The sequence below is a fragment of the Falco rusticolus genome, chromosome 3 (assembly GCF_015220075.1).
Source record: "Falco rusticolus isolate bFalRus1 chromosome 3, bFalRus1.pri, whole genome shotgun sequence".
Classification (NCBI taxonomy): Eukaryota; Metazoa; Chordata; class Aves; order Falconiformes; family Falconidae; genus Falco; species Falco rusticolus.
The window spans coordinates 36,741,152-36,750,882 of record NC_051189.1 but is presented as its reverse complement, the minus strand read 5'-3'; the positions used below and the strand labels follow the sequence as shown (position 1 = coordinate 36,750,882).

The following is a 9,731-nucleotide window of genomic DNA, read 5'->3' as shown; positions in this document are numbered from 1 at the left end:
CCGTGGCCTCCCCCAGTGCACGGGCACGGTGCAGGTCAGTGCAGGGCTCTTCCCATGCTGCCCGGGTGGGAGAGTGGAGACGATCACAGCAGATTCCAGCGATGGGAGAGGACGTGGTGGTGGTAGAGCCACGGAGCTGCTGGGTGAGTCATGCCCCGGCTGCTCCTATTTGCTGTCTTCCTGGCCCAGGCCTGGCAACATAAGGAAAATTAATAACAAATACCTGGGCAAGGAGGTGAGAGATGAGGCGGGCGGTGCAGGATGGCAGAGGGCTCAGCCGTGGAGCATAGCTGGTGGTGGCTGAAGGATGCTTTTGCGGGAGCAGGACAGGCACATTTTTCTGGGTCCCCATAACCCAGCCGTGGGGGACGGTGCTCTGCCAGGGACACATCACCCGGACCAAGCCTGTGCTGGACACATGTCAGTGCATGTCCCCACATGCGAGCAAAGACCAGAGACTGTCTGCAGGGCCACCGGGGCAGCATGGCTCAGTGCTGGGGGGCACACAGGTGCTCTGATGGGGACCTCTCGCTGCTTCTTTGGTGTCACTGTGTCTTCTCTCTCCTTGCAGACTAGCTAAGGGCATCAGGGGACCATGAACTGGGAGGTGTTCGAAGGGCTCCTCAGCGGGGTCAACAAGTACTCCACAGCCTTCGGCCGCATCTGGCTCTCCCTCGTCTTCATCTTCCGCCTGCTGGTCTACGTGGTGGCGGCTGAGCGGGTCTGGAGCGATGACCACAAGGACTTTGACTGCAACACACAGCAGCCGGGCTGCACCAACGTCTGCTTCGACCACTTCTTCCCCGTCTCCCACATCCGCCTCTGGGCCCTGCAGCTCATCCTAGTGACCTGTCCATCCCTCCTGGTCATCATGCATGTGGCTTACCGGGAAGCCAAGGAACAGAGGCACCTTGCCGCCAGCGGGGAAAACTGCCGCCGCATCTACTCCAACCCTGGCAAGAAGCAGGGAGGACTGTGGTGGACCTACCTGTTCAGCCTGGTCTTCAAGGCCGGCGTGGATGTGGTCTTCCTCTACATCTTCTACCGCTTCTACAGGAACTACACCCTGCCCCGGGTGGTGAAGTGTGAGCTGCCCCCCTGCCCCAATGTGGTAGACTGCTTCATCTCCCGGCCCACTGAGAAGAACATCTTCACCCTTTTCATGGTGGTCACCACCTGCATCTGCGTTGTACTGAGCATCATCGAGGCCACCTACCTGATAGGCAAGCGGTGCTGCGAGTGCTTGCGAGCCAGCAGCGTGGAGAGCTGTCGGCACAGCCAGGACTGCCCGCTCTCCTGCACCGAACCTGCAGGCATGGAGGGGCAGGTTTTCCATGGGGTGGACTACAAACCCCCCACAGCCTCCATCCCCCCCACAGCCTCCATCCCTGGCACGCTGCCTGAGGAGGAGTCTCTTTCCTAGAGCTGCCCAGGGGAAAGCAGGAGTCACTTACCTGCCCTGCACCTTTGCCCCCCTCATCTTGCTCCTCCTCCATCCCCTGGCGCAGGAGTGCTGGGGGTGGCAGCACCTTGGAGTCAGGCTGTGCCCCAGGGCTTTCTGCCTGTCCCATTCTGAGGAAGGCATGTTACATCGTTCTGCTGAATTTGGGGTGAATCTGGGTGCTGTAGGACACGTGTAGTCCCCGAGAGCCCACAAGCAGCTCTGTGGTGGCTGTGAACTGGCAGCGGTGCTCAGAGGTCAAGCCCTTCCCAGCCGGGCTGGCTTAGCTGATCCTGGGGGTATCCTTGCAATGAATAAAAATTTCTGTACCTCAGAAGCGATGGCCAAAGCGGTTGTTCTCCTGCTCCTCCGGCACAGCGCTGTCAAGAGGGGAGTAAGGGCTGCATCACCCCTGGGAAGGCATCATTCCCACCAGCTGCTCCAGGCTGGGTTTGGACCAGCCACGTTGACAAACCACCAGCTGCAGGCTTAGGTCTGCTGGAGAAAAGCCACCAAAAATTGGAGCAGCCCCTGGAACTGGACATGAACAACGGCTTTGGCCAGAGAGGGGGAGCACCAAGGCTAGGCGGGTGGTTTTTGGGGTGTATGGAGTGGTACAAGGGCTGCGCTGCCTGGGGAAGCACTGGTCCTTGCACCCAGCAAGCCAACGGCAAAACTCTTGCTCATCCAAGTACTGGATGCAAGCGAGCAAGGAGGACACCTTAATTATCTTCCTGTAATCCCAGGCTTTAAAAAAAATACATTCTTGATTTAAGATGGGCTGCTGGGCACAGGCAGGCACACCCAAAGGTGTCAACATCCCCAGGGACCCACAGGTGGCACAGCCCTTTGCGGCCGTGGGCTGCCAGGGACAGGCTGGAGCAATTTAAACATGTCACAAGTTTTCAAACCAGCTCAGAGGTGGTAGAGGTGGTGGGGGAAAGGGGCCAGCCAGGACAGGCACCCTCCACCCCCCTGGGGAACCTCTCTCCCTATCCCTCACCATGCGTAAGCCAGACCACGGGTGTCAGGGCCATTTCAGACTGATAGGTTCTTCATTAATGACATTCATTAGCGGAGTGGGGAAAAGAGCATGTGCTTGGTGTGGCAGCCACCGCGGCAAAGTGCCGGGGTGAGGATCCAGCTGGGCAGGCAGAGCCCGTTGTGGGCTGCTGGCTCTTCCTGCCTGGCCAGAGAAAACACCCGAGCAAAACAGCCGAATAAAGGAGAGGGAAAACACCCTAACCATTGATTAAACAATAACGTTAAATGGCAGAATATGATCTCGTTTATTGCTGTAATATGTCGCGCTCTGCCATGACTCAGGTGGTACTGCAGTTTCTAAGGCCATCAACAGCAACAGAGCATTAGCTGGGATGAATAATTAACAATAATTTCATGGCAAATGCACTCATAAGTAACATTAACATTGAACATGCAGCTTGATCTGTTACTGATTTCGCTTTATTTAGAGGGTGCGATTATTATTTTTTCCATGAGCATCGCAGCCCCAGCTCCTACTGTCTCTGCTGCAAAGGAAGCGGCATGGGGCGGGGTTATGCTGTCACCGTGTCCTTTTGGGCTGGGGCCGGTCATTGCAGCTACCACCGCTTTGCAGCATGCCTGACCCAATGCACCAGCTCCCACCTGAGACCCTTGTTAGGCAAAGCTGACCCCCTTCCCACAGCCCACCCTGGAGCAAGAGGCCAGCCTGGATGCACTGAAGAGGGAGGCAGAGGGACCGCTACAGCCGGGGGGATGCTGTGGGAAAGCAGGGCTGCAGTGTGGCCGGATGGGAGGGCAGGGACCAGACTGGCCACCCACGAGGGTGGGGATGGTGGAGGAGCCCTGGGGTGATCCTTGCCACCGGCCCGGGAACCTCTGGGCACACAGCAGCTCCTTGCACTGGCACCAGTGAGTTTGGAGATCTCTGGGGTAAGAGAGGCAGGTGGTGAAATATGGGTGGATTTCTTCCATCCCTTTTTAAGTGAAGCTGTGATCTCTGCTTTCCCTCTGCCCACTCTTGTTGCTCTGCTTGCTGCATCATCCACCTGAAAATTTTCTTTACCGAAGCCTTTAATGCCAGAGGATACAAGTTGTTCTTTGTGTGCCAGCCATTGCCTCTGATTTAAAGACCTAGTGCTGGGCTGTCTGTTTTCAACCAAGGTTGGCAGCTCTTGATCAAGGCTGTCCTTGATTAACAAAATCACAAGGTGTTCCCCAGCTGCAAGCCCTAATCGTGGCAGGAATGAGACCCAGAACAACCACCCTGCCTGCCTGCCCCGCTTCCCAACATCAAAGCAGCAGCCGGAGCTGCTGCCCGTTGCGAGAGACCCGACGATCCAGTTTGTTGATGCCATTTGTTGTTGCTCTGCTTTATCTCGCTCGAAGCAAGTGTTGCAGCCGCTCCGCAAAGCTCCGGACGTCTTGCACCATCCAGGCTTGGGATCAGTGGTGGCTGGCCGGACAAATGGGAGTGTTTGGCTGCTGCTCTCTGATGTGTTTCTGTGCTCCACACCAAGGGGACCTGAGGTTGCCCCAGCTGGTGCTGCAGAAGCCAGGGGCTGGGGGCTGTGCCACCTCCTGGGACGCAGAGCGCTGGGTTGAGAGGCAGGATTGGTGCTGGAGGTAAAACAAATCAACTGGGGAATGTCACCATAAAAGCTAAATATTGTTCAGACTTTGCATCATCATACAGGGGGTTGTATTTGCTTGTGGGGTGCCCAGAAGGCCCCCCTGAATTTTGGGGAGCGGGGATTTAAAACAAAAGCATCACTAACTGCAGCCCAGCCAGGGATGTGGAGGGGCTCATGTGTGCAGTGGCGCGGGTCCGGGGTAGCTTGCCCTTCCCAGAGGAAGCTTCTTTCTTCCCTGCCTGAAAACTGCCTCTTTGCTGGGAATTGAAGAGAAATTCTCTGATTTACATCCAGCATGCCGGTGCGAGCAGCTGCCAGCTCCCAGGCTCCCGTGACTCCTGTGCCCCAGCACTTGTGGGGGAGGCCTTGTTCCCTTGGACATGGCCCTGGAGCGGGATGGCTGGGATGCTGCTGGCAGACAGGGAGCTGGAGATAAAAGTCAGGGCTGGGTCCCAACCCTGGTGGGTGGCTGAGTGCTGTCTCTTGCGATGCCCCGTTTAAGATGCTTTTAAAGAGACTTTGAGGTTTTCCTGCTGGTTTGGCAGCCGCCTGCTCCTCTGCTTGGATTTTTCCTTTATGGAGGACCCAAAGTCGGGGCACTGGAAATCGCTGGGTGTTTTTAGTGTTCACGTCTGGCACTGAAGAAGCCTTTCACCCATCACCCCACCAAGTCGGAGCAGGGTGACATACTCCAGGCACACATCCAAAGCTCCTCCAAGGTGTCCCCAGTGCTGAAAGCTACCAAAGCACCCTGGTGCCTTGTCCCTGTCCCTGTGCCGGATCAGAGGGGTGGTGGAGGGGGCACAGGGATTTGTCCTTTGCTGGGACACCCAAATACCCAGCTCAGTGCTGCAAAATATGGGCGTGTTTCCATTCCCCAACCAACTGCCTTAGGGGAAATCTTCTGCCTCTCTGAACTTTGTTGCCTCTCCTGAAATTCTAAAATTGCAGGGGAGAGGCTGCTGGGGGGATCTGACCCCACTCTTCACCTGCCCCTTGCCGGGTTTTACCGTGGGGCAGGGAGCTGCTGCCTTCTCAAGAAACCAGACCCACCGGTGGTCTCAAGAAATCAGACTTACCATCTTCCCTCTCTCCTGGGTTTGTCATCTTGAAGGCCACAGCCCCCAGATTCCTGGCAGAGCTCTGGCTCTCTGCAACAACATAGCTCAAATTCCTGATCCTGCTGATAGGACCAGTTCCTGGGTGAGGGGGAGCTCCCAGCTGCTCCACAGCTTTGCTCAGTCCGGAGTGAAGGACCCCTCCTTGGGCTCACCCCACTCCACACCCCTAGGCTCCCACCAGGGTTTGCTTTGGGTCTCGTGGGCTCCACTCCTGTGGCCTCAGTGTCTCCAGTCTGACAAACTCCCACATGCTTTATTTGTCCTCCTGGAGCCAAAAAGCCACTGGGTGAGTGGCTCCTTGAGTGGCCCGAGTGCAGGGAACAAACCTCTCAGAGCATCAGGAACCCGGTGGGGCTCCTCAAACATGTCCCTGTGGGAGGGGTGACCCCAGCGAGGTGCCGCGTGGGGCTCCACAGGCCAGGGAGCAGCTGGGAAAACAGTGGTGTGATGCTAGGAAAGCCTTGGGACAGCCCGGGCCACATCAAAATGGGGCTGCTCCACATGGGGAGGCTGAGCAGGGCACCCCGCTGCCCAGGCGGCGGGGGGGACGACCTGGGAGCCACCCTGGGGAGAGGGACATCCCTCTTAGGGACACATCCCAGGTTCTATGCGGATGCGACTGGAGCAGGGCAGGGTCCTGCTGGGTGGGGACCCTGCCATTCTTTGGGAAAGGTCACACTTGGGACGCCCTGACGCTGGCAGGGTGGTGGCTGCATGTTGTTGTAGGTGGGGACACCGATAAGCTGTTGCAAAACTATTACTAAGGCAAAATAATTTTTAAAAGTGTGTTATAATTGCATCATTTGTGATTCTTAGCAACAGTTGATGTGAGCCCCATCTGCCCTGGTCTTGCCTGGGGTTTCTGCTGGGTTTGCAGTGCCACCCATGCGGGGGACAGAGCATCACCTGGCAGGAGCCGCTGCTGCTGCTTGCAGAGGAATCCGGCTCCATTGATCTCATTGCAGGATTTGACCCGCCTTTATTGTTCAACCCAAGTGTGTGTGTGCACGTACGCAGACAAGAACCTCTACAGGAGCTGTTTGCTAGACTCACCCAGTTACTGGGAACAGAACAAACTACCTTTCCGCTCCCCACACACACACACTCAGCGCTGCGGACAAAAACCTGGGTACACAGGAGAGCTGCAGAGACACAGCTGGGAAAGAGCGTCCCTACTCGGAGATCTGTCTGGATCTGGCCACCTCTCTCTGACCCTTTACTGGCTGGGCAGGTACCTCCAGCGTGCTGGGCAGCGGTGCAGGGTGCTCACAGGGCTGTTGGGGACCTGCAGGTTGTGGGGGGACAGACCCCACAGTGCTAACGGGGTGCAGGTGAGAGCTGTGCACTGGCTGGGGCACCTGTGCCTACGGTGGCCAAAGCTGGGGACCCCGACACCGTGCAGTGCTATGTCAGGACCCCACAGGCAGTGCTGGGGTCCCTGGCCCATGGGGCTGTGCACCCCGGGGGGTAATGGAGGGGGATGGCACAGCATGGCATCCCAAGGAGCAGGAATGACCATCCCAGGCCCTGCTCCTCTCTCCCACCACCCTCCCTGGGGACCAAGAGAGGCTGAGCCCTCCCCGAGAAAGTGCACAGCCCTGCTCTGCTGTGTTTACCCCAGGCAGGAGCTGGGCGCTTTCGTGCCCAGCACCCTGCACCCACGCGGGGCAGGACCCGGTGGTGATGCAGCAGGCTGGCACGCTGGGGGCTGGTGAGGGTGCTGGGCTTCGTGGGAGGCAAACCGGCACTGCAGGCAGAGCGGAGCACACCTGGAGTGTTGCCCCTGCTCCGTCTGGCTGCCAGCCAGTGCCAGCCAGGCTGCGGGGCTCCCACGGTGCCGTACACCGTAGCCTGGCATGGGCTCAACACAGAGCTCATGTCCCCTTCCCACCCCACCAGGGGTCCATGGCTGGAGCCGGCACTGGGAGGCAGGTGGGTGCTGGGTGGCATCGCCAGCAGGGCACCGGGGCTGGGGGCATGGGTGATTTGGCAGGTTGGTGAGGGGGCACAGGCCCTTGGGGCGTGCAAGGGCTCCAGGCACCAGCCGTCGGGTGCAAGCTTTTGGCTGAGGAGGGGAAAAGCAGCAGCTCCCCTCTCCCCATTTTAAAGCAAAGGGCTGGGTGGGAGCGCTGCAATTGCTCCCCACCCTGGCTTGCTGCCGGGGTTTGCAGGGGAGGAGGATCTGGTTTTGGACGGGGCAGTGAGCAAAGGTGTGTGAGCATGGGCAGAGGTGCTGCCCTGGCACTTGGCACGTGCTGGCACAGGACCCCAGCTCGGCTCAGCTGTGCTTCTTGGTGCGACCCCAGGCCAGCAGCGTGGGAGCATGGCGGTGGGTTTGGGGCTTTCTGTGGGGTGGCCCTGGCCAGGGATGGGCTCCCAGGCAGCCCCATGGGCTCCAGGCAGTGCTCCAGGCTCTGATCCTTCCCCACAGCCCCAGGACATCTCGCCACGTCACACGGCTCTCCTCAGAGGAGAGGACTCGGATCATCTGTGTGTCGTTGTGCCCTCAGCCATGCCCTGGGTGGGGAAGGAGCCTGAGCCGCCTCCAGGTACGTCTCGGGGGGCACTGGGCAGCAGCTCCTGCGGGGGGATGCAAGTGCATGGTGCTGATTGACCTGAGTAGCTGGAAAGGAAGGAATTAGCGCTTGGGGTTGAAGGAAGCTTTTGATCTGGCCTGGAACTGGAGCTACCTGTTGGCTCCTGGGTTGTCCTGTACGCCCCAGGCAGGCATTTCATCAGCCAAAACCAAAGCATTTGTTGGGAAAAACCCCACATTTTTCTTACACAAAGCACCTCTTTTAGAAAACACAGAAATGAAATGTTGGGGCTGGTGATATCTGGGATGTGGTCCCACTGGAACCAGCTGCTGTGCTGCCTCCCTGGCCCCGGCCCCAACCTGCTGGGCCAGTTGGGGCTCCTGCGGGGCTTCAGCACATTCCTCCTGCCAGAGCCGCAAGCAGCCCAGCACTGCAGACCCCCAGAAGCCCATTGCTGCAGACCCCCAGCAGCCCAAGTGCTGCGGACCCACAACAGCCCAACACTGAGGACCCCCAACAGCCCATCACTGAGGACCCCCAGCAGCCCATCACTGCAGACCCCCAACAGCCCATCACTGAGGACCCCCAACAGCCCATCACTGAGGACCCCCAGCAGCCCATCGCTGCGGACCCCCAACAGCCCATCACTGAGGACCCCCGGCAGCCCAGCACTGTGGACCACCAGCAGCCCATCGCTGCGGACCCCCAGCAGCCCAGCACTGTGGACCCCCAGAAGCTCTGCAGGCACAGCCAGACCATTCCCGTGGCAAGCAAGGAGCTGCCCTGCAGTGTGTCCTCACCGGCAGGCAGACCCGCAGAACTTGGCAGTTCCTTGCAAAACCAGATTAATTCTTGCAAAGGCAAAGGAGTTGCAGAAAGTCTCCTCTGATCATTGCTCGTGCTTGGCTCTGTCCTTCAAGAGCTTGGCCCTCCCTGCTTACCACAGGATCGTGTGATGCTTCACTCTGGTCTTCACCCCTACGCCGCACAGCCCACCATGCTCGTACCAGTGGTGGTGTGCATTGCTCAAAGCAACACCTTAAAAGCAGGGACGGACCCAGCCTGCCGTTCCATGAAGCCCTCTGTCAGGGGAGACACCTTAGCAGCACAGAGTCAACAGCAGCCAACTCACCTCCGGCTAACAGTCACCCGGGTTTGCAAACCCAGGCAGCAGTAAAGCTCTGGGTCTGGAGTAGCGTGCCACCCTGTTTGCACTGGGGCAGCCCCATGCCGAGCTGCAGAGCCGCTTTGGCCAGCACAAGCCCTTGGGGCTGCCGGCAGCGCTGCCAGGAGCGGGGTGCCAGCTAGGGTGAGGTGCCGGCAGCATGTACAGACTCTCCCTTTCAGCAGCCCCGCTTTCACCCACACTTGGGCTGCCTCAGGCATCACCTGCGAGAAAGAAAACCCATCCCTGCCATGCCCCAGCATCCAGCTCTGCAGCAGCCGCTTCCCCTTCAGCTCTTGGCGTTAGCAAAGCATGGCGGCTGGTTTAGCCCATTTTACCCATGTAGAAACTGCAGCTCAGGGAAGGCTGGGGCCATGCCTGAGATCCCCTGGGGTGTTCCTAGTGGTAAAGGTTCCCATCCATCCCCAAAACGTGCTGGTGCAGGGGAGTGTGGCTGAGCCACACAAAACCCTGGGGAGGGAAGAGGACGAGCCTGGGCAGCGCGACCCGGGAGCTGTGCTGGTCCAGTGCTGCAGCTGAGCAGAGCCAGGTGGCTCATCCTTTATGGCAAAGGCTCCACCAGAAGGAAGTGCAGAGAGGTTGAGTCACCTCTGTCAACAGGAGAGTGTGAGGATGGGCTTTACTGTCTGCAAGTGAGATGGTCCCTCCATCCCAAATAAGTGGCACATGGCTGGGGAGACAGTCCAGGAGGTCAATGAGATTAAGTGCAGCAAGAGATGAGCTGCCCCATGGCCATCTCCCACTGCTCTTCACCCATGGCTTCTGCTGCTCTTTCTCCAGGTTGGGTGACTCTGGTCTCCACCAGCTACC

At 58.7% G+C, this 9,731-nt stretch overlaps 1 protein-coding gene across 1 annotated transcript; it reads left to right on the top strand.

Annotated features, from left to right (window-relative positions):
* Positions 1-595: 595 nt before the first annotated feature.
* LOC119144993 (gap junction beta-5 protein-like) lies at positions 596-1,423 on the top strand. The gene has a single exon (XM_037380989.1). It carries the CDS (start codon positions 596-598, stop codon positions 1,421-1,423), a length of 828 nt encoding a protein of 275 aa, XP_037236886.1.
* The last annotated feature ends 8,308 nt before the right edge of the window (positions 1,424-9,731 follow it).

What these genes read in the sequence shown, in the direction of transcription:
- LOC119144993 (XM_037380989.1), top strand. Translation starts at nt 596, where the DNA reads ATGAACTGGGAGGTGTTCGAAGGGCTCCTCAGCGGGGTCAACAAGTAC.